The 23596-nt window shown below is 60.6% G+C and overlaps 1 protein-coding gene across 2 annotated transcripts in view; it reads right to left on the reverse strand.

Moving 5' to 3' along the window:
• The window catches only part of LOC102446370 (alpha-2-macroglobulin-like protein 1), a 111059-nt gene that overhangs the window by 61927 nt on the left and 25536 nt on the right, over positions 1-23596 (reverse strand). The window contains exons 16-20 of one of the 2 annotated variants that reach the window (XM_075918655.1): positions 19551-19745; positions 18083-18198; positions 17409-17531; positions 16551-16776; positions 16171-16297 (exon numbers count right to left, since the gene is read on the reverse strand). In XM_075918655.1, coding sequence (XP_075774770.1) covers positions 16171-16297; positions 16551-16776; positions 17409-17531; positions 18083-18198; positions 19551-19745 — 787 coding nt within the window. Of the gene's footprint in view, positions 1-482; positions 504-1317; positions 1371-1861; positions 2025-3028; positions 3219-3857; positions 4326-16170; positions 16298-16550; positions 16777-17408; positions 17532-18082; positions 18199-19550; positions 19746-23596 lie in introns of those variants that run through there. The other variant, XM_075918656.1, reaches the window with a different exon arrangement.

A 23596-nucleotide genomic window follows, 5' to 3' on the forward strand; every position in this document is an offset into this window, starting at 1 on the left:
TACCTCCCGCCAACACCCTGCAACCCTGACCCAAGGGCACCGGCTCGGGAACAGGCTCCCGTGGGCTTCCCATCTCCAGCCTGGACAAAGCCCAGGGAACAGCCGTAGGGACCGTCTCCATCTCAGCTCTAGGCCTCTGTGGTAATGTTCCCTGTTCCCTCCCTCCAGGCAGCCTCCCCAAACCTCCATCCCCATCTGCACTGCAACCGCCAGAAACCCCCCTACTCAAGGGAGCCCCCACTGAGTTCCCACGGGCCCAACCCAGAGCATGGGGGCTGGGAACATTCGGAGTGAGCGACTCAGGCACGGATCCCCGCCAGGCACCCAGCCCCCAGCCCCTGGACAGCCCCAGATGCTGCAAACCCTGTGGTCAGAGCCCAGACCTCTCTGGGATCCCCACAACTGAACTCCGCCCCCCCCCTCCCGCCCCGCTGCCCTCAGCTGAGCCAGACGGGAGGAGGAGGCTGGGGGGACAGACTCACCTGCAGGGTCACCAGGGGCAGCTGCAAAGCAAACAGACAGGAGATGCTGGTTAGAGGGACAGGAACTGCCCCCGTTCCCATGGGGTCCAGCCAGAGGGTGCCTGGTCTGTGGGGGGAGCAGGGCTGGGATGCTGGTGTCTCTGCCGAGGGCAGGGCCGGGCCGGGCCGGGGGGATGTTGCAGCCAGTGGCCGGGCGTGGGGCTGGGGGGGGAGCTGTAAATCCAAATTTACACGCTGGGCCTGATCCTGCCCCCCCCACAGCGCTCAGCACTGTCCGGCAGAAGGGCGCCAATGACGCGCATCCGGGGTGAGGGGCGGCACCCACAGCCAATCACAGACTTCGGTACAGCCAGCGCCCGCCCTCAGGCTCAGTGGAACCCGCAGTGACCCCCTTGTGCAGTAAAGAGACACGAACAGCTGAGACCCCTGCCCTGGCCCTGGGATCATCCCCCACCCACCCCACTCTCACCCTGCCCCCCATGCTGCCCCACACCCACTCTCAGCCCGCCCCCCATTCTGCCCCACACCCACTCTCACCCCGCCACCCCTTGCTGCCCCACACCCACTCTCAGCCCGCCCCCCATGCTGCCCCACCCCACTCACCCCGCCCCCCACGCTGCCCCACCCACTCCCACTATCACCCTGCCCCCCCACTGCCCCACCCCACTCCCACTCCACCCCCCCCCGCTTCCCCACCCCCACTCCCGCCCCACCCCTGCTCTCACCGGCCTAGTGTAACATGTTACCCTGCCCTCCACGCCCACCCCCCCACCATCCATCTTGCCCCACCCCCACTCTCACCCCACCCCCGCTCTCACCCCACCCCCGCTCTCACCGGCCTGGCGCTGGGAACAAAGTCTTTGTCCAAAGTGACGATTCGAAACTTCACTGCAAAGGGGCAGAGGCAGAGGGGAGTCAGCCCTGGCCTGGTTCTCTGGGTGATTCCCGGGGGACGGTGCCAGCCGGACGCCCAGGCACTGACGGCCTCTGTGACCCCTCGCAACGGGCACAGCCCGGGCAGGGCGGCGCGAGCTTCCCCACGCTGCCTCTGCCCACGGGCCGTGGCCCTGCCCTGGGCGGCTGCCGGGAGCTGAGCCTCCAGGGCCCGGCCAGACCCCGGCCTCCCTGCGGAGGCTGCCAGAGGAGGCCGATCGGGGCCCCTGCAGCCAGCACCAAGGATGGGCTGAGACCCCCCTTGGTTCCATGCAGCCCCCAAACGGGCTCAGGCTTTGGGCCTCTCACCCCTGGGCCGGGTGCAGACAGGGGCCTACAAGTGAGAGTCCCGTATCCCCGGAGCCCCCCTCCCCTCCCCACAGCCCAGGGTCCCTCCCAAGGGCCTGGGGCCCCACCAAACCCCTCCTGCAGCCCCTGCCCCTCACCTGTCTGTCCCGGCTTGTAGACGGCCTTGTCCGTCTGCACAAAGGTCCCTGGCTCCAGCACCCGCAGCAGCACTGTCGTCCGCTCCGAGAACTGCAGGGTGTCCCCCCGCACCGAGAGGTGCAGCTCTGCGGCTTCCTGCTGCCCCCGAGACGGGGCTGGAACCTGCACAGGGGAACCCCAGCAAGGCCACAGTGGCCAGTGACGGGCCGGTCGGGGCACAGACCCACTACTGCGCGGAGTGGGGGGTGTCACTGACACGTATGGAGAGTGAGAGGTCCCTGCACCCCCATCCACAGCCAGATGTGACTCTGCCAGCGCGTAGAACACCTGAAATTCCCATCCCCCATCCAGTCATTGGTGCGGTGCCCAGGGAAACTGAGGCACACGCCCGGGGTTACTATAACAACTCAAGATTCACATGCAGCCTCACAAGGGGAATGAAACTTTGTTACAGGGGGGCATTGGCAGCGTGTGTTGAATATGGGACGCCTGGTGAAACTACTCGTATTCAGGGGAGTTCAACGGCAATCAGCTGACTGGGCCCCAGTTAACACACACGCAGCAGAGCTGGATTCTCAGCTTTGTAGATCGAGGGGTCCCACGGGGAGAGGACACAGCAGGGGGAGCGACAGGCTGAGCTTTGCACTCCCACTGCCATCATCGGCCACTGGACCCCACCATCCCTGGGGGGCAGCAGCCAGCAAACAGGGATCTGGCCAGCAGCAGGACCAGCCGGTGCTGGTGGGAGCAGGGAAGAGAGACAGGAAACATGGGACAATTTGCCTGCTTGTAAGAAAAAGTCAGGCACCTCCAGGAGGGCTGAAATACGGGCCAGTCCCTTTAAAAACAGGACGTCTGGTCACCCGAGGCAGGGCTGTTCGCGAGTCCCTGCTCCAGCCCTCACCAAACTGTGGGACCCTCCTGCCCAGCCAGGGGCCTCCCAGCAGGCGGGCGCTCGATGGACCTGAAATCCAAGTTCCATCTGCACCCCCATCCCTGCCCCCTCCGGCTTGTCGCTGCTGAAGGACGCTCTGTGGCTACAGCTGCCCATGGCCAGGGCCGGGATCAGTCTGTGCCTGAGGCCTGAGGCCGGGCTGGGGCTGCAGGCCCAGGGCTGACGGGCTCGGTGCCCATGGCCAGGGCCAGGCTGGGTGGGGGGGGCTCACCTGGAAGCTCAGGTTCTCGCGCAGACGGGGCTCCTGGACCTCTCTCTCCAGCAGGGTGACATTGCTGAGCCCCTCCCCCCTCTCCAGCCGGACGCTCACCCGGACGGTCTCGTTGAGGTCGCTGAGATGAACTGACACCGTCCCCGTGTGCGGGTGGTAGAGCTGGGCTGGGCTCACCACCACATAGTGCCTGGGGAGGGGCAGCACCGTGGGAGGGGGGAGGAGCCGGGGAGGGGAGAGCCCAGAAAAGGTCCCTTCTGCAGGGGGCAGAGCTGGGTCCGTGGTGCTTGAGGCTGATTGATCTCTCTAGCTGCAGGGCAAGGCTCTTCCACTCCTGTTCCCCCACACACACACACATCCTACCCCCACGGACCTGGAGGCCCCCCAGGGCACAGAGAGGAGCTGAGTCCCCGTCCATCCCTGGCCTCTCAGCTGCCCCTGTGCTGGGGCTGAACAGACCCATTACTGGATCTGTGGCTGAGGGAGCCGGTGGCCCCAGGGGATTACCAGCCCATGGTACAGAGGGGCTGAGGCACAGAGAGGGGGTGTCTGGCTGAGGGCGCACAGGGTGTCTGCGCAGAGGTGGGCACTGAACCCAGCTCTCCTGTGCCCCCGGCCACTGCTTAGGCAGAGCCAAGCTCCCCCTGCCTCTGGGGGTAGGACAAGGGGGGGCAGGAGGGTCCCAGCATCGGGGACTGAGCTCCCGGGGAGAATGGATCTGTCCCCTTACTTTCCCGTCAAGCAGCCTCCTCACCAGTGCCCTGGGCTGATTCCAACCCCCCACACTGCCCACCACACAGACAGACAGACAGACACGGACAGGGCTTACGGCTCTGCAGACGTCCCAGCTGTGAGGTGCAGGAGGAGCAGCAGGCCGGCCGGGCTTACCGGGGCCCCCATTCCTGGGTGCAGGCAGACGTGCTGGGACAAGGGACACACACACGTCACGCCCCTCTGAGTCCTTCTTCCTCCCTCCCACGCTCTGAGCCGGGGACCAGCCTGCTGGGCCCTGATATAGACTCTGGGGCCGGAGCTTCGCCTGTGGGCCGGGCACAGAAGGGTCGGGTCAGGTCTCTGGCGGGGGCTGGCACACGCACCTAGGACAATATTTACCCACCACCCCCAGCTGCTGGATCCGAGTCTGACGGTTCCGGCTGGCAAAGGCCCAGGCGGCCAGGGGGCCCCTCGCATTGGTTACAGGCCTGGGGGCGGGACCCCTGGGGTCAGTGGCCGGGCAGTAGCCGGGATGCTGGGACAGACCAGGCAGGAGTGGGGGGAGGAGCTCGCTGAGAAATGAGTTTGTTAAAATGGGCCCTAGCAGTGACCCACGACAGCCATGCCAATGGGGAGAACGGGGGGGGGGGGGGCTGAACTCGTCCCATGAAAACGTCTGTGAGGGGGCTGCACACCCCGCTCTGGGCAGAAGGGGTCCATCTACTGTGGCCTGAGGAAATCCTGCCCTCCCAGCCACACTGGGCAAGCTCCAAGTGCTGGGCTAGCACAAAAGGGAGCAAGACAGCTCAGTCTGGGTGGGTGCTGGAGAAGAGGGACCTGTGAAGCCATGTTTATTGCACCATTGCCCGTGGGACCAGAACTAGGTCTGCTAGGGGAAGGTCTGCACTACAGGGCAAGGTTGAATTCAGATATGCAATTTCAGCTAGACCCAAAACTGGCAGAAGTGGGGGAAGGCCTCCGCCTCCTCTCCTCCACATGAAACCAGATCCTGCACCTCTGGGATAACTTTCAGGATGTTTAGCTACTCACCTGGGATGGATAAAATTTATAACCCACCACACTGACACAGGTCGAGGGCAGAAAGTGAGGAACATTCACCACCCCCTCCCACAGAAGATGTGGACGGCCATCTGACATGAACTCAATGCAATGCTGAAGATGGGAGGAACTGAAGAGTCACAGAGTGAACGGAGGAATCTAATTATCTTGGTACCAAAACCCAATGGTACTTTGCATTTCTGTATCAATTTCTGTCAGGTTAATGCGATATCCTGGTCCAAAGCAGATCCAATGCCGCACACTGAAGAACTCCTGGGATGCCTGAGGAGGAGGGTGAACGTATCTATTGACCATTGACTTAACGAAAGGCTATTTGCAGATAATGCCTGTGACCCCAAAGGTGTAGGAGGCAAACACAGTCCAGAATGCCACTCGGGATCCTTCCCACAAGTACAGGCTTGTCCTCCCCCCACTCCCATCAGGGTCTATCACCCAGGAATTGTTTTAGAGCTGCAGTAGCTCCTGTCTCCGCCTTCCCCTCTCTCCTGTGCAGGTGCAATGAAGAGAGAGGAGGGGATGTTCAGCTGCAAACCAAGTAAGAGGCTATTCAGGGATTGATTACAAAGGGGGAAATGGGGAGGAGAACCTGATGCAGATAAAACAAGCATCAAACCAATCACGTGACAGTGTCAGCAACAACCAGGGGCTTGAACCCAGACCCAGTAATTCAAACCCTTTGGCTCGGTGAGTAAAGCCCTAAGGGCCAGGCCCCTTCTCTCCTGAGGACGTGGCAGTGGCGCTGGGGGAGGCGCCCAGGACGTTAACCCTCAGACTGATTTAGAGCCCCTGGAGAGCACTGGGGAGCCCCACAAGTCCTGACGGGACTGAAGGGTGAAGGGGAGTCGCAGGCTGGTACAAGCAGGTTGTGTGGGGGTGAGGGATGGGAAAATCCCCTTCCTCCACGGCAGGCGTGGCTGGGGCTGCCCCTCGCTGGCAGGTGGCAGAGCAGAGGGGCCCGCGTACTCCAGCCACTAGGGCAGACAGCCCCCAGGCTGAGGCAACGCAGCCCTTGTAACGCCGCCGGGGGGGTCTGAGGGGAGCGGAACCCTCGTGACCGCTTGGCGGGAAAATCCGGTTTGGGCCGGTCCCTGAGCGCCCAGCGCCTGAGGAGATCCGACAGGATTCCTAGGTCGGGTCACAGACTCCAGCGCGTGGCCCCAGTTACTAAACAGGGTCATAACATTAGATTGTAACGCGGTAGAACAATGAAATCATGTATCAACAAACCCCCTACCAGAACTCAAGGGTGAAGACTGCCTTTCCCCCCCGTTCGGTCTGCGAAGGGGGCGGGTGTGCGATGGGTGTGCGTGCACAATGTGCACAAGCTCAGCACAGTTGGCTTTTTCTGGACTGTCCATTTTACTGAGCAGTTTTTGAAGAGCTCTAGCACTGAAAGTTTGGCAGGGGATTGTGCTCGGGAAAGAGAAATGTTTTTTGCCATTGCCATGGAAATCCATGCCACGCTGGCCGGGTTCTAAAGTAGGGACCCCTGCTGTCTGGACCTGTTCAGCAGAGAGTCCGACGTGTTCCCGAGTCATTGAGATCTGGGATGAAAATGACCTTGAATGGTTATGGGGCAGTGTCCTAACTGATACACACTAGCCGGGGTAACACTAAGTCACACAAAGGAGCAGGATGAGCAGCTCCTCAGGCAGCTGTTTATAAAACAAAGGTAAAAAGCTGTGTGATCCCGATTCAACATGTGCGACACCTTCTGGCAGTCTGATGCTGCTCGTATAAAAAGGCCCTTGGAATTTCTTATAGATGACAATTTCTTAACTCAAAAGAGTTGCACCCGCCATGGGAGTATTCTACACTAGCCCTCACCTGGAGAGATACAGAGGAATTGATCATAGAACTGAAAATGAACAGTAGCCTAGGTACTAGTGATCCTGACTGGGGCACATTTGTAATGTGTCGACAAAGTCCAGAGCAGTAATATTTCTAATATCATAGAATTACACAATCCTAGAGCTGGAAGAGACCTCAGGAGGTCATCGAGTCCAGCCCCTGTCCAGAGCAGGACATCTCAGCCAGGGCTTTGTCAAGCCAGGACTTAAAAACATTTAGAGATGGAGATTCCACCCTCTCCCCAGGTAACCCATTCCAGTATTTCACCACCCTGCAGCTCCCATTGGCCGGGAACAGGCTGGGTCCCGGAGGGAGACTCTTAGAAGAAAACCCAAGGGAGTGAGTGGGGTTGAGGACAAGGGGAGGGGAGAGGGCAAACACCTACACAATGGGGCTGCAGCGGCGTCTCCTGGCTCCATGCCAGTGCCGGGGCTGCAGAGATCTGGCTCCAGGCCACTGTTCCTGGCTGCTTTCGTTTCAAATATTTACCTCCCCCTGGGCAGTTCAAAGGTCACAGGGATTTCAGCCCCAACAGGCAAACAGGGCCCTTGGGGCTGGAGAAGCCGGGGGTGGAGGGGAAGAGCGACTCAGGAGCGGGCCTGGGGGAGCATCAGGCCAAGGTCCCATCTCCCTTAGGTCCGTGTCCGTGGAAAGACTCAGGTCTCTGCCACAGCCAGTCCTGGTGCCACAGAGCCCAGTTCTGCCCTCGGTTACAGCTGTGCATCCCCAGAGCCCAGCCAACCACCTGAACAGGCCTGGTCTGGGCACCGCCGCAGGAGTGTCTGAGACCAGCCTGCACCCTGGAAAGCAGAGCTGGGACAGAGCCACTGAGAACAGCTCGTCCTGCCCCTCCCAACCTGTCCCTGTCCCTGGTCTGTGCAGGTGTGGCCACAGTTAGGTGGCTGCTGAGACACCGACCGCCACCTGAACTCACCCCAACCCCTCTGGGACCCTCGCCGGGCACTAACGTGTGGACTGGCCCACCAGGACCCCTGCCTGAGCTGAAGTCCATGGACACCCTGCCAGTCCCTCCGTCGCCTGAGGACCCCCGGAGCAGTGCTGCAGTCTGCCAGGCCCACAGGAGGGATTGGAACGTGGACCAGAGGCAGCCGACCTCGGGCTGGCTGAGGACATGGAGGCTGGGTGGGCAGCACGTTGCGGCCAAGACCCCCACTGACCCTTGACCCTGTCGGCATGTAACAGTCCAGAGCTCCGCCGACCTAGTGGCTGCAAGGCCACCACTATCAGGGCCCTGGGCCAGGATGCAGTGGAGAGGATAGGCCTGCGTCCATCCCCCCCCCGCCACCTCTCCCTTTGGGTGGCAGGTTCCCCCATGGGGCAAAACCCCTGTGCTTGTCGGCTCTCCCAGAGTGAGGAGACCAGACCCCTGCCCGGCTGGAACCTGGCCAGAGCTTTGAACTATTTGTGTTCCTCCCCCCTCCCCTCCACTGTTGCTTGTCGCCGTGACCCAGGGCCGTGCCTTAAACTGTATCTGTAAATTACCTGTGTTCCCCCACTGCCTGGCGCCCTGTCCCAGGCTGGGCCGTAGGGGACTGTCGCTCGGCCAACGGCGAGGCCAAGGCGTGTCACACAGACTTGTGGGCAACCCAGAGTCAGCGGTGGCCCACCCACCGACGGGGGACCCTTCACAGGCTGGGTTAGCGCCTTCCTCCTGCTCCCAGAGCCCCAGGGCTGCTCACTTCCAGCCTTTCTGGCCACGCAAAGAGGGAAAAGTTCCCAGCAGCAGGCGAGTGGGCACCAGGCTGCCAGCAGGGCCCACACGGAAATGCCGAGATGCTGTTAATTAGGGTGATGGGGGGGCCCTGCCCACACCTCAGGGGGAGCCCTGCCCACACCTCAGGGGGAGCCCTGCCCACACCTCAGGGGGGGCCCTGCCCACACCTCAGGGGGGCCCTGCGCACACCCAGGGATGGGATCAGGCCCGTTCCTATGGGGCCAGCTCATGAGGGCGTTGGTGACAGGCAGCCATGGCTCTCACTGGGAGGAGCTACACAGAGCAGGGGCACAAGAAATTACCAAACAGGATTTAGTGCAAGTCGGGGGATGGGCAGGAAATTAGGATTCTGCTCAGAAAATGAAGCTAATTCGCCAGGGCCGAGAGCACACGAACCAGCCGGGTTCAGCCGGGCTTCGTCACATCCACTGGGGGCAGCCCCCGCCTGCCCCGGCCTTGTGAGCCTCCTGTCTGAGGGGCTAGAGAACACGGCGGCATCACTGCCTGCCTCCCCTCCACACAGACTGAAGAGACTCCAGGAACCGCCAGGGGCCCACGGCCAGTGCTCAGAGCCCCCAGTAGAGGGAACCCTGGGAGGTGGGACCTGAGCCCCCGGGCGCTGGGCAGGGACCCGCTGCTCTTGTGCTGCCTCCGTTGGGTCTGCTCCGCGGGTTCCAGTTGTCTCTAAGGCTGAGGTCCTGCCGAGCCAGCCCTGGGCCTGGCACCTTCCCAGGTGAACTCAGGCTCCAGCCTCACACCCAGAGCGTCCAGCTGCTTCCAGTGTCCCCCATTTACCGAGCATCCCGTCATGCGCCTGTTGTGCAGGGGCGCCGGGTGGCACCGGTCGGCGCAGGCTGCTGGCACGTGAGCCACAGCGTTACATTCAGCTGCAGCAAGAGAAGGGTGTTGGCCTGGGTGGCTGAGGGGCTGTTTGGCTGTGGGGGTGGGGGTCAGAGGTCCTGCGCCAGGTGATCACTCACAGCTGCCATGGGCAGTCGGAGCCAAGGGCCGTGCCCAGTGAGGGAAGCCCCCTCCCCGCGCCAGCTAGAGCAGCTCCCAGGACAGGCGCTGGCTTTGCGGGGGCAGCGTGAGCCTGGCGCCCGGGAATGCTCCTGCTCAGGGACAGTCTGGCGGGAAGGCGAGTGCGGAAGGCGAACGGGGACCATTTCGAACTGTTTAGCCCCGTGGTTTCCCCTGCAGCCAGAGGACAAATAGGGGTCAGCGAACCATGTGAAAGGTGTCTGGGCCTGGGAGCGGTTCCCACAGGACAGGGGTTTGCTGCCTGTGCCCCATGGACCCTGGCAGGCTGCAGAGGCTCTGGGATTTCCAACAGGGTCTGTTCCGCCATTGGAGACATGTTGGGGTCTGCAGCTGAGAAGAGACTGGAAACCAGGGGCTTGCGTCCCAGCTTCTGGGATGGGATGGATCAAAGAAAAGCAGATTCTGCGACCTGGGGCGGATCAAAGCCCCACTGCACAGTGGAGGTGGGAGCAGCCCAGAGCAAACACGGCAAGACTGTCTGATCATGGGAAGGGTTAGGCAGCTCCCCCCCCCCCCCCCCCCCAACATCCCCACCAGCAACAGGAATTAAATGCCACCCGCTCTGGTAGAGTGAAGTTAGGGCTCCAGACACCAGGCCTGGGCTAGGAGACAGAAAAATGTGGCTGCCCCCTCTCTGTGCACAGGACAATACCGTCTGTAAACGGGGGGCACGTCCTGTTCCCGTAGGCTGATGCCCAGTTCTCCTGCCCCCCAGACAGACCCATGTAGCCCGCTGGGGTATTTGTGCCATCCCTTCCCACTGAGACTGAGCTGAATCTTTCAGTTCCAGGCCCCTGGGGAAAGCCCCAGCCCCTCTGCACTGCAGCAGGTGCCTGTAAACCCCCTTCCATCTCCCCCAGCCATGGCCTTCCTGCTCTAAAAGGGCCCACAAAGAGGTTTTGCTTCTCTATGAACGGTCTGTGGGTTTTCTTGCTACCTGCTCACAGTGTAAGTCTCAGGAACGTCAGGCCTGGGCTGCCCGGGGATTCTGCAGGCCTGGCTGGGCGGCCACAGTATGTCTCAGGCTCTGGCCCCTGCCTGGCTGGGGCAGCTGGTTCATTGCCATGGAGACTTGTGTAACCAGGGCAGCTCTGCCCGCCGGGGCTGGGACCTGGGGGCTGTCGCAGGGTTCGAGCCAAACCCTGCCCCAGTGAGCGCAGGGCAGGAAGGGGGCAGAGCCGCAGGCCCAGGAGCGGCTGCTCTCAGGCTGCGGAGGAGCCGTGCGAGGAGCAGCAGCCGAGCAGCACAAAGCAAGAGAGCAGCCTCACACACAGCCGGGGGTTGGATCTTGTGTTAGGGTCTCAGCAGGACACACGGCAAACCCCCGGGGTCCCCACGGCAGCCCCTGGTTCCCACGGGTGACGGACAGCTGGGACCCCGCGGCTGGTCTGGGGGTGGGAGGGGGGAGCAGGGGGATGTTTCCAGAGCAACCAGGGAGGCGTTGGCTGAAGAAGGTGCAAAGGGGGAACAGCAGCAGCCGAGAAGATCCTGGGGTGTCCGGCTGCCAGGGCGGCTCTCAGGACGGGCGCGGGGGGCTGCTGGGCTGGGGCTTCAGCGGGAAATTCCCAACGTCTCGGCATCAGGGGCTTTAAATAAACAAACACCCCCTGAGAGAGGATCAAACCCCTCCCCCGCCTGATGGACACCTCTCCACATGGCCCCCAGAACTCTCCCAACCCCCAAAGACTCCCCCCTCCCAGTCACCCCCACACCACAGACAGAGTCCCTTGTGCCCTGCATAGACCCTTCCCCCGACACAGACCTCTCCCCTCCACGGCCTTGCCCCCCGGACAGGTGTAGGGACTGGAGATGGGTGGGTGCATCACACCTACCTGAGCCGCAGGGGGCGCTGTACTCCCCTGCAAGGCAAGGGGGGGAGGGATGAGGAGAGAGCCCCTCCCCCCACTCCCGCCCAGGCAGGGTCTGAGCCCCAGAGGGAGTGCGAGGTGGCCCAGGTGTCTGAGGGGGCTGAGCGCTCTCCCCAAGCCCTGCCCCCCCCAGTCAGACGGGCTCCATGAGTCGCCCTGAACACACGCAGGGAACCCGCCCTGCCGGCCCGGCCCAGCACGAGGGGTTCCAGGGGCATCTGAGGAGCTGGAGGGAGGGGAAATGTGTGGGGGCCTGGAGGGGCAGGATTCCTCCCACTCCTGCTGGGACGGCCCCAGTTACACCAATCGCAGCGTCCCCACTGGCCCGTTGAACGCTCGGCTCCCGGGCCCCTTCCAACGAGCCGGCCCCACTGATTGAACCTGGGAAGGCTCCGAGCCGAGTATGATCCGTGGAATGGGGGCCCTTGGAACGGGGGAGAGTTCAGTGACCCCTCCTACCCCCCACTGAATATGGTTCAGCCCACCAGAGCAGCACTAGAGATGGCTCACGCCAGTCGGGGGGCCCTGTGTTACTGACCCCAGACAGGCGCTGGGCTCCTACCTTCCTGGCAGAGCAGGGAGCTGGGCGACTTCTCCTCCACGATCCCCCCCGGCTGTTGGGAAGCAGCATCATAGAGTCAGGAGACAGGACTGCACATGTAACAGCCTGACGGGGTTGGGCAGCCAGGGCCCCCGGGCAGGGCAGGGGCTGGGGCAGGGGCAGGGCAGCGCAGGCCGGGGTCAGACAGGGGGACAGTGGGGTGCTGGGGCGTTATTCTCTGGGCAGAACAAAGGTCAATCACAAGTGCACACGTGGTCCATGGCCACCCCACCTCCCTCCACTGGGCCCGGGCCCCAGCAGACACTGACCAGGACCCGCAGGGGCTTGATCACGGTGTCCACGCGCCCCTGGGCTGGCACCACGGCCAGCTCCGTGCCGCACAGCTCCTCGGTGCGCAGGGCCTCCGTGCTGACGGTGAAATTCACCTCCCCTGCGGAGCAAGGTGGAGACACCCGTTAGCGAGCCCCACACTCTCCTGGGGCAGAGAGGGCTCCGGTCTCTGGGGAGGGGACAGCAAGGGGGCAGGTGGGGAAGAAGGGAGAGAAAATGAGAATCAAGAAAAATGGCGAGAGAGAGAAAGGGGGAGAAGAGAGAGGGCCGGGCGGAGGGAGGTGGTGACTGGGAAATGGTGCGTAGGCTGGAAGGAGTTTCTCTGCAGGGTTGTCTTCTTCCCCCCACCCTGCAGCTCTTCCCATCTGTTCCCTTCCCCCGTGGCACCAACCCCTCAGGGAGCCTTTCCTGCCCCCCCCCCACACTCCCAGCGCAGAGCCTGTAGTGCCCCAACCCCTACCCATCTTCCTCCATTAGCCTTTACTTGGGTGTGATCCAGCTATTTGCAGCCATATTGTGTGCATTCTGGCTCCACGTAGTATGGGGTCACTTGGAAAGCCGGCTTTAGCGCAGGGGTAGTCAGTATTTTTTGATGAAGGGCCATTCCAAAATGCTGTATGTGGTTAAGGGCTGCACTTTTGTGTGGGTTCTAGGCTGGAGGTTGGGTGCAGAAGGGAGCTCATGGTAGGGCACTGGGGTGCAGCAGGGGGTGTGCGGGCTGCAAGAGCATCTGAGTGAAGGAGGGGGTAGTGACCTGGGGTAGGGCATTGGGGTGCAGGGTACAAACGAGGGCTCTAGCATGGGAGAGGGATGAAGGAGGTGGTGCAGGGTTTGGGAGGGAGCTGTGATCTGGAGATGGAAGGTGCAGAGGGTTTGGATTGTGACTAAGGATGGAAGCAATAAGCTTATAGGTTAATGCTATAGACTGCACATGTAACTGCACATGTAACATGCTGGCTGTTCCCTCGGGGGAGCGCTGTTGCTGAAATGCTGGCTGTTCCCTCTGGGGGGCGCTGTTGCTGAAATGCTGGCTGTTCCCTCGGGGGGGCGCTGTTGCTGAAATGCTGGCTGTTCCCTCTGGGGGCGCTGTTGCTGAAATGCTGGCTGTTCCCTCTGGGGGGGCGCTGTTGCTGAAATGCTGGCTGTTCCCTCTGGCGGGCGCTGTTGCTGAAATGCTGGCTGTTCCCTCGGGGGGGTGCTGTTGCTGAAATGCTGGCTGTTCCCTCTGGGGGGCGCTGTTGCTGAAATGCTGGCTGTTCCCTCTGGGGGGCGCTGTTGCTGAAATGCTGGCTGTTCCCTCGGGGGGGCGCTGTTGCTGAAATGCTGGCTGTTCCCTCGGGGGGGCGCTGTTGCTGAAATGCTGGCTGTTCCCTCTGGGGGGCGCTGTTGCTGAAATGCTGGCTGTTCCCTCTGGGGGGGGCTGTTGCTGAAATGCTGGCTGTTCCCTCTGGGCGGCCCGTGCTGCATGGGGAGTGCGGGGCCCAAACGGCCGTTTTGGGGGGGTGGGAGAGGAGGAGGGGGAGGGGGAGAGAGGGAGAGAGACACCGACCGACCGACCGACCGAAGGCTCGGGAGAGAAGACCGACATGGAGGAGAGACCTGAAAATCCCGTCTCATGACGGGCTAATTGGCTAGTGTTCTTAAGATTAAGTGATAAGAATTCATGAGGCTATTCGACTATTCAATTAACTGATAGTCAACATCCCTAGTTGTCACCTGGAGATGGGGGTTGCAGAGGGTTTGGGTTGGGACCTGGGGGAAGGAGGGGCTGGGATGCCAGTGGCAGGTGTAGAAAGTTGTGAGCAAGAGGTAGGCCCTGCTCACAGGTGCTGGCAAGAACAGGGATGCTCTCACAGAAACTCAGAGGTACTAAGGGGCAGGCCCAGAGCAGTCCAGAGGGGTCGTCACAGAACACCTCATTAAGCAACAGCTTGGTACCAACACATGCGTCAGATACCAGACACACCAACCCAGGGTCAGGACGGGGTCTGAAATGACAACAGGATGGATCGTAACTGAATCCCCCTTGGCTGAGGTAGGGGGCGGTAACTAGGCAGCAGATGGTGGCAACCTGATAGTCAGGAGTGCTGCGTAACTTGTTTGTAACTGTGTATAATAGTGCACCCCAAAGGGTGCTGGTCGGCTGTCTGAGGGGGGTGCTGGACCCACAGGATTGATTAGGGATTACGCTATTGGCAAGGAGTACATATGCATAGCGGCACAGTGGTGAGTCTGTTCACTGACTATTATTGTACCTTGTTTGGCAGTAAACCTGGCCGGGTGCTCTCGATCCTTATCCGATTTGTGGTCTCTGAGAGTATGTCTACACTGCATCCCTCTGTCGGTAGAGGGATGCAGATTAGGCAGGTCGACATTGCAAATGAGGCTGGGATTTAAAAATCCCGTCCCTAATTTGCATTAAAATGGCTGCCGCATTTTGCAGATTCAGCACTTTGTCTGCAAAAAGCAGCAGTCTAGAGGGGGAGTTGTCGAGAAAGAAAGCCTTTTTGGACAGATCCCTTCTGCCTCCTGCAAGGAGTTTTGCAGGATATTTAAATCCCTGCCTCATTTGCAATGTCGACCTGCCTAATCTGCATCTCTCTGCCGACAGAGGGCTGCCGGAAGCGTCTTGTTGACTAATTGCACCTGGCTAACACAGCAGGCAGAGGAACATATGTTGATGGACGGAAGACTGATCAGGAACCCCTCTGACGACAGCAGGCTCTGGAGGGGAGGTGCTTAGCCCTGCCACAGTCCCAGGTTGCTGGAAACAGCTGAATGCTCTCTGTGGCTTCCTGGGAGGTGGTGGGTGGTGGAGGGCTTTGTGTGTCGGCCCTGCCCCCAGCACAAGCTCTCAGCTCCTGTTAGCTGGTCGGATTCTCCTTGGGGCCGGGGCAGCGTGCAAAGCCTCCCCTTTCCCCAGCTTGTGACTGATCTCTGTGCTGCAAGGTGGGTCTTAAGACATTTAACGGCGGAGTCACCAGTGGGGTTAGCTCCTGAGGCTGGGAGCTGACCCCACTGTGGCTCAGCCGTTTCCCCCTTATCAACTAATTGAGTGGTCCACAGAAATTCCATCGACTCCTTGGTTAGCTGATCTAATGCAATGTAAGGTCCCTAGGGGGCGGGTGCCTCTGCCACAGAAGTGTGATCACACACAGACGGCCGTGGAATGTGCAGGCGGAGCAGCGATGCCTTGGGGGACCGGGCCTGTGTGTGTTGTAGCAGTTACTCAGGAAGCCTCGCTGGGCCGGTGCACTTTGGAGCAGTCTCTGAAGCCCATTGGGGATCATTTTCCTGACACCTTTTTCTCCCCAGTGAAGAGCAACTGGCCATGGGAGCCTGCAGGTAACCGCTGGTAGGTAAATACTTGGATGCTCTAGAACTGTCTCTTGTGTCCGGGGGTCCTGAAATCTCAGCCACTGCTGCTTTAGGGACTGCACACGGACTGGACTGGCTGTAACAGGGATAGGACTGTGGGAGGCAAAACCCCAACCCACCCTCAGCCCTTTCTTCCACGGCCTTGCTCCCCACAGCAGCCACAGCATGTCCCCCTCCCAGCATCACAGGGAGGTGGGTGGCATGTAGCCCCAGAGCACAGGGAGGGAAGGCATGGTGCTCGGGGGCAGCAACGCTCCACCCTGCCGAGTGCCTGCAGTGGGCATTCGGGGGGAGGAGTATTGGGGGGACCAGGCTGGCGCCTTCCCCCGTCTCGTATATCCGCCACCCAGGTGCATTAGTCTTTCAGCAGAGGGCATTGCTGTTCCCATTGGTTTCCTCCTGACAGCGCCTGGACTGAAACCCTAAAGTTACCGCTGCGGTGGGGTCTGCAAACCCCGGTAACACCCCCAGGCTCCTGCAAAGGCCCCACCTGCCTAGAGCGAAGGCTCCAGCATCCCTTCCCTTCCCCCCTCCCCGTGCTTTCCCCACCCCTCCCCCACCACAGAGCCCCAGCGCCCCTTACCCAGGCTGCTCGCCGTCACCTCCCACTGGAAAGTTTTCCCTTCGTCTGCACAGAGGCAGCTGCTGTAGGCGCCGTCCTCACCCGCCTGCACCCGGAACTGCGCCGACTCCGCCAGCGTCACCTGCACCTGTGGGCCCGACACGAGAGCCCATTAGGGCTGCAGGACCACGCTCACACGCGCCAGCTCCAGGCCAAGACAGGACACTCCGAGGCTCTGGCCCCATTCGCCGCATTGTGCTGAGCCCAGGGGTCACTGCGGGGTGTCTGGGTCACAACCATGGGGTGCTGGTGCCAGTCACTGACCTGCGCCGCTGCCCAGCCCCAAGTCCCAGGTCACCAGCCCCAGCAGCTTGGGCAGGGCAGCCCCGGGCGGCGCTCACCTTGATGCACTGCTGCAGGGAGTTGGAGACGGTGGCCTTTAGGGTGAAGGCCTCTCCCCGGACCACGGAGTACGGCAAGGCCAGCTCCACAAAGAAGGGCTTGACGACTGTGAGGGTGGCCGTGGGGGAGAGCCCAAAGCCCCCCTCCGCCGTGCAGAACATCCCGGCTTTCCACTGCGTGAGGGTGTCGGGCACCGAGAGCGGGACGTCCGTCGAGCCCCCCTCGCTGGGCACGGACAGACACACAGAGCGTCAGACGCAGCCGCCCCGGGGGGAGCACCACGGGCAGAGCCAGCAGAGACGTCCCAGCTGGGGCCCTGAGCCGAGTGCCCAGAAACAGGTTGGTCCCAAGTGTGCATGAGGGGGGGAAGCGCGGTCAGTGCCCCCAGATCACCTGCCCCTACCCCACCCAAGCTAGCGCAGGACCCTGCCCTGCCCTGAGGCTCCTGGGCTGGACTCAGTGTCCCATAGGAGGGGGATTCCCCCGTTCTGCAGCCGGACACGACTCCCTGCCAGGGGCTATTCCTGGGAACCAGCCCCAGTTCCACCTGCTGGGATCCCCGCCCTCCCACTGGTCCCCCATGTGCAGAGCAGGGGAGGGGCTGGCGTGAACCCCACTCTGCTGGCGAGTCACAGGGTACCAGGGCTCTCCAGGCTCCCAGCCCCCTGCCTCGCTCTCCCTCGGCGCTGGGCTGTTATTGCCGCCGCTGTGCTGGGTTCCTCTCCGCTGGCAACAGGCACCGGAACCGGCCCCACGCAGGCAACTCCCCCGCCAGGGCGCTGCATCCGGGAGCGGCTGCTTCCCAGGGTCTGGCCCGGAGGCCTGGCAGGGACGGTGTGTGACAGCCCCTCACTCACCCCACAGCCACCAGGTCCCACAGCCACGTCTCTGGGAAGTACGCACGCGGTGCACGAGCTCCGACTGAGCGACGATCTGTGGGGGCTGCTCTCCCCAAGAGGAACATATGTTCCAACCGAAGCCTAGCAAAAATCCAAAGGGGGGTGAGGGGACCCCACCCTGCTTTTGGGGGTCATGTGGCTCATGTGTCTGCACCTGAAAGTCTCGGTGCTTGGGGCCGTTCTGGGGATGGACGTGGCCACCGGGAGATCTGAGAACTGGCCCCTGCCCAGGTCTGTCTGGACTGGAGCAGCCAGTGGCCAGGCTGGGCTGGAGGGGCCAGGCTGGGGGTCCTACATGCAGTTCACCCCAGTGGACTCAGCATGTGGCTGTAGCCAGAGAGCTCCAGAGCTCAGCCCGGCCTCTGCCCACACAGGGTTAGTGGGACGTTGCCCTCCAGAGCCCGCCCAGGAGCCGCGAGCCAGACGGGCCGGTCATTAGCCACACTGAGCAGCTGGGACAGGGAGGCCCAGAGAGGCCCATTGAGGACAATGGAGAAACCTGCCTCCTCCACCCATGGAGAACAATGGATCTGCCAAGGGCACTGTCAGAACCAGGATCAGAACCCAGGCCCGATGCAGGCGCCCGCGGGGCCGTCCCCCCCAGGAGGCCGAGAGGGTTGGGGTTTGCTGACCACAGGGGACAGAAGCTCCTGGAGCACTGACTTCGTTCATGGGCAGCAGCAATTGGCGTTTCCCGGAACTGATGCTCACAGATGCGGGTGTTGGTGAGAAGCTTCAAAGCTGCATCCTGGGCGAGAAGGAAAAAGCGTCAGGAGCCGCTAAAGCACCAGAGGCGGCGCCAGGCCCTTGTTACTGGCCAGGGCACAGGGCGACAGGGCAACGCCGGAGCAGAATTCACAGAGACTCGGCACCTGCCCAGAACCCTGCAACTGGCTCTGCCAAGGACTGGGCTCAGTACCCTGCACAGGGGGAAACTGAGGCACGAGGCACAGACTGGGAGCTCTTGGGGGCGTCTCTGACTGTCTGTTCAATGCCCCCACATGACCTGAGCACAGACTGGCGCTGCCCAGCGGGGCCCTGCCCTTCCAGACTGAGGGGAGCCCTGGCCCTGAACCCCTGACCACCAGGCAGTGAAGGGTCAGGCAGGGGCCACCTCAGCTCTGCCCCGGGGCTGGTGCAGGGACGGTGCCCGAGGGGGGCCCTGGGCAGGGACGTGAGGAATGACAAGGAGACGGGCCCTTGGGGGGGACACGCCCGGAGCCGAGGCAGCGCTGCGGCCGGGCGCCCTGCGGTGGCTGCGGCTGGGTCCGCCGGGGCAGGGCCTCGCCGGGCCACCTGGCAGGGCTGCCTGTGACTAGGGACGTGAAGAAGCATTTCACTCCCTGAGTCGTCAGTAACATTGTTATCGAGGGCACGATCCGTCAGTGGGGGAGGCGCTCAGCCCCGGCTCGCACTGCGCCGGGCCCTGCTTCCCCTGCGGCTCTGCACTGGAAATGGCACCTGCCCGCCGGCTCTTCCTACATTGAAAATGCTTAACCACCGTCACAGATCTGGGGCCAGCTGCAACTGAGCTGGGCTCGCTCACGTGGGTCCAGTAACCCTCGTCCGCCGGGTTCCCGGTGGGGATCTGGGACGGGGCAGAGCAGCCTCCATTCATGGCCAGCCCAGGCCGCCACAGACAGGGTCTGCTTTGCCCCCCCACCAAAAAATCCAATCTGCACCAATGGGAGTCAACCGCGGAGGGAAAAGAATCCCACGTTAAGTTGTTTCGCTGTCAGTCCGATTTTTTTTATTGTATCTTGAACGTACAGCGCGGATGGGCTGTAACAGGAACTGCCAGGCAGCCGTAACTGGTCATGGCGCTGCCCCCGCCTGTCAGATCCCTGCGCCCAGGAGCCGGGGGTAACATTCCTGCTGTGTGGATACGCAGGGGATCTGTCCTGGGGCCTGGGCTGGGTGTGAAGGGGGCGGGGGGGAGGTGCAGCCCAGCCCTGAGTTTGCGAGGAGCATCCCTGGGGAGTCACTAGAACAGGCCGGACTGTTTGGTGGGACGTCGCCCCAGCAGCCTGGGCACGGCGGAGCCAGTTTAGTCCTTTCAGGCTACAAAGGAGCCAGAGGCAGGGCCAGGCACAACCCTACCTGAAACAGGCCGTTGGGGTCTGTCAGCGGGTCAGCTCCAAATCTCGTCCCCCTGCGCCACCTCTGGGATTGCCAAATTTTCTCCCGCACACTGTGGGGATGAGGAGGTGGAACTCCAATATTTTTTTGACAGTAACATGACTTATGCCCTTGATAGGAGTCTCCTTGGTGAAAATCAGGGAGCAAGTTATAGACCTAAAGACAAACACGGACAAGGGCTGCCATGAGACCAAGGTACGAGCCTCCCCATGCCCAGCTCCTGCCCCTCCTCTCACCAACACATCACCCTGCAAATCTCCACCATCGCCCCTCTCACATCTCTAGCCTGGACTCCCCCAGCACCCAGCCCCTTCCCACTAGGGATGGCAGCGTGTAGTCGATTACATAATCAATAAGCCTGGGCTCATTGGTCAGTCCTATCGATTCCACGCACCCCCCCCCTTCCTGCCTTCCAGTTCTCTGGCTCACCAGTAGCACCCAGCTCCAATACACTGAGAAGTTATTTTAAAACTCAGCTCATGATACAAAACATTCTTCGGATCCCAGAGGCTCAGCCACGTTACCAGGTCACTTTGGGTTTGCAGCTTATCCGAAATACCTGCGAGCTCAGACCTAGAGTCCGGGGGAGGAGTTATTTCATTTGGTCACGGATGCCCGTGTGTTAAAATTGTAGCAGGTGAACACCAGCTGCTGATTACCCACCTTCAATTGGAGGCAAGCCCCCAAGGTAGGGTCTGCACCCAGAGCCTCTGAAGGAAGGCCCCCATTCACTGAAGCGCTGGAGGCCGACCTGGAGCCCCCAACTTGTGTCTGGTCATAGGCCCCAGGAGTCCAGAATGGCCACTGAGTCCAGGCCTGCCACTGAGAAGTCATTGTAGAATCAACTCCTGTCTCTTCTCCATACGGACCTGTGCCGATCACAGCACCTCCTTTTCCATCCATGGTGTGACCAGCGCCTGCCCTGCACTGGCCCTTTAAGACCAGGACTCAGAAACAGAGAGGCCAGCTGAAGCTTTTTGGGCTAGGGAGAGCCCAGCTGGCAACTATCTAGGGAAGCACAATTGGCTCGTAGAAGCCAGCTGAAACCATTAGGGCGAGTGAAAGCCCAGCTGGCAGGTATATAGAGAAGCACAGTTTGCTTAGATGTGGGAGCTAATGAAGAGCTGAGTGTGGAGGAAGCAGGAGTGCCTAGGAGGGAAACAAGCTGGGGATAGCTAGCAAGGGCTGGGGGGCCAGCCAAGACTCCCCCTGGCTAGGGGCTGGAGACAAAACCCTGGTTTGGAGGTGGATCATGATGCAGACTAGGTAAGCAGGGCAGTTGAGCAACCCTGATGCCAATGATGAGCAACCCATACAGACTGTAACTTCCCCTGAGAGGGGCTAGATGAGGGCAGTTGGGGGCACTGAGGCATGATGGGGGGGCTTGCTCCCTGACACATGGCCTTCTGGTTCCAATTCCAACAGGGATGTGGAATGTGAGGGCTCTGAAGGAGCGGTACTGTGTCTCACTGGTAGCCTCTGCACAGGTATAAGATCACTGGGGGGGACTCCTCCATATACAGAGCTCTCCCAGCACTGGTGCTGAAGGGAACCATCCCGCTGATTGACTGGTGCCACCTGTGAGGACTCCACCTTGTACAGGAGCTGTCACCAGAGTGGATGAGAGGTCGATGGTCCTGGATCTGCAACTGGTGCCAACTGGGAGGACTCTGCCTGGCAGGGCTCCCTGTAAGGTGCACACCTGCATGAGCACACCAAGAATTTCATTCCTGCCCACCCCCTAAGCAGAGATGCATGGCTGTGGCCCCAGCTGCTCCCAGGGTAAGCTGCATAGTGTGTGACTGCCCACCCCAGGAGCAGCTGGGCATCTGAGTGGTGGCTGCTGGAGCGGGAACCTGGGCCACAGCACTAAAAATAGCACCATGGCCTGGCCCCAGTCCTGGCACATGGGGCAACTGCCCACCATGTGGCCCAGCCCCTTGGAGCAGCTGGAACCATGGCTGCCGGGGCTGGGACTGTGGGACTAAAAAGAGCACCACAGCCCCAGCACATGGGGCAGCCACCCAACATGCTGCCCCACCCAGCAGGTGTCAGGAAGGCAGAAAGAGAGGGAAGGGGCAGGAGGAGTAACAAGGGGAAGGTGGGTGAGGGGAGGAAGGCGCTTCTGCTGAGGGGAGACAAAGGGGGCAGGAGAAGAAAGAGGCATCAAGGGGCAGGGCGGAGGACAGATAATGACAGGAGACCAAGATGAGACAATTAGGGGAAAGGGCAGGAGGAGCAGGGGTGGCAGAATGGGAAGTTGTCAGTGGGGGTGGCAGAGGAGAGGGGACAGGGTGATGCTGAAAGAGGAGGGGCAATTCTGGGAATAAGAAAATAACTTTTCCTTCTTCACTTTTTCCACACCAGTCATGATTTGAGGCTACATCAACACTACAATTTTGCTGGACGAAGCAATGCAAATGAAGCACAAATTAGCATTTTCTCATGCTTCGTTTGCATAATCTCTTCTAGTTTGTTTTTGTGCAAAGGGTTTTTGCCCTAAAATAAGCAGTGTGGACATGTTCCAAAAAAAACCTTTGGCGCAAGATCCTTATGCCTCAGAAAAGGAGGTGGATAGAAAGCTGGCTGGATTGTCAGGCTCAACAGGTAGTGAGCAACCTGTTGTCTGGTTGGCGGTCAGTGTCAAGCAGAGTGCCCCAAGGGTCTGTTCTATGGCCAGTTTTCTTCACCATCTTTATTAGTTACCTGGCTGAGGGGATGGATTGCATCCTCAGCAAGCTTGCAAATGACACTAAGTTAGGGGGAGAGGTAGATATGTTGAAGGGCAGGGATAGGGTCCAGAGTGACTTGGAGTTTTAGCCCAATAGAAATCTGAGGTTCAACAAGGACAAGTGCAGAGTCCTGCCCTTAGGATGGAAGAATCACAACCACTGCTATAGGCTGGGGACTGACAGGCTAAGCAGCAGTTTGGCAGAACAGGACCTGGGGGTTACAGTGGATGAGAAGCTGGATCTAAGTCAACAGGGCGCCCTTGTAGCCAAGCAGGCTAATGACAAAGTAGGGAGTATTAGGAGAAGCATTGCCAGCAGATCCAGAGAAGTGATTATTCCCCTTCATTCAACACTAGTGAGGCCACATCTGGAATTTTGCTTCCAATTCTGGGCCCCCCAATACAGAGGGGAGGTGGACAAATTAAAGAGGGGCCAGCGGAGGGCAACAAAATGATTAAGGGGCTGAAGCACATGACCTATGAGGAGAGACTGAGGGATTTGGAACTGTTTAGTCTGCAGAAGTGAAGAGTGAGGGGGGATTTAAGAGCAGCCTTTAACTACCTGAAGGGAGATTCCAAGAGGGTGGAAAGAGGCTGTTCACTGGTGACAGATGCAGAACAAGGAGCTCAGGTTACAGTGGGAGAGCTCTGGGTTGGATCTTAGGAAACTATTTCCCTAGGAGGGTGGTGAAGCACTGGGAGGGGTTCCCTAGGGAGGGGGTGTCACATTACTGGATTTTGAGGGGAGCAGCCATATCACTGCTGTGCCCATGGGGGAGTGTTTGCCCCAAAACTGAGACAAAGAGGGCCATGTAACGTGTCAAACGAAAGCTTAATTTCTACTGATTCTGTATATGCTCTTCATATACCTGTGTAATGTCTGGCTGTGACGTTATAAAGATGTACTCTGTGTTGATGCTGAAAGATTCTCTGTCTGAGGTAGAGCAATGGGCCAGGAATGTTTGCCCATGGACTAGCTCCAGGGAACAATGGACCACACCTGGCCTCTGGTCATGTGACTCCCTCCAGCTTGGAAGAAGCCAGGAGGGGGTATAAACAGGCCATGTTGCCGACTCCATCTTGGTGCTCAGCTCAGCTCTTCATCCCAGAGGCAAGAGTGCAGGGACAGAGGAGCCGGAAAGAACTGATGTTGGATGTACACCAAAGACTTTTAAACCAGGAGTTATAACATCTCTGCTGCGAGCTGCATTGAACTGGGAGATTCGATGCATGTGATGTTGTGACGTAGTGGGGGTACTTGCTGGGACGGGGCCCT

Source organism: Pelodiscus sinensis, unplaced genomic scaffold (assembly GCF_049634645.1).
Source record: "Pelodiscus sinensis isolate JC-2024 unplaced genomic scaffold, ASM4963464v1 ctg39, whole genome shotgun sequence".
In the NCBI taxonomy this organism is placed as follows: Eukaryota; Metazoa; Chordata; order Testudines; family Trionychidae; genus Pelodiscus; species Pelodiscus sinensis.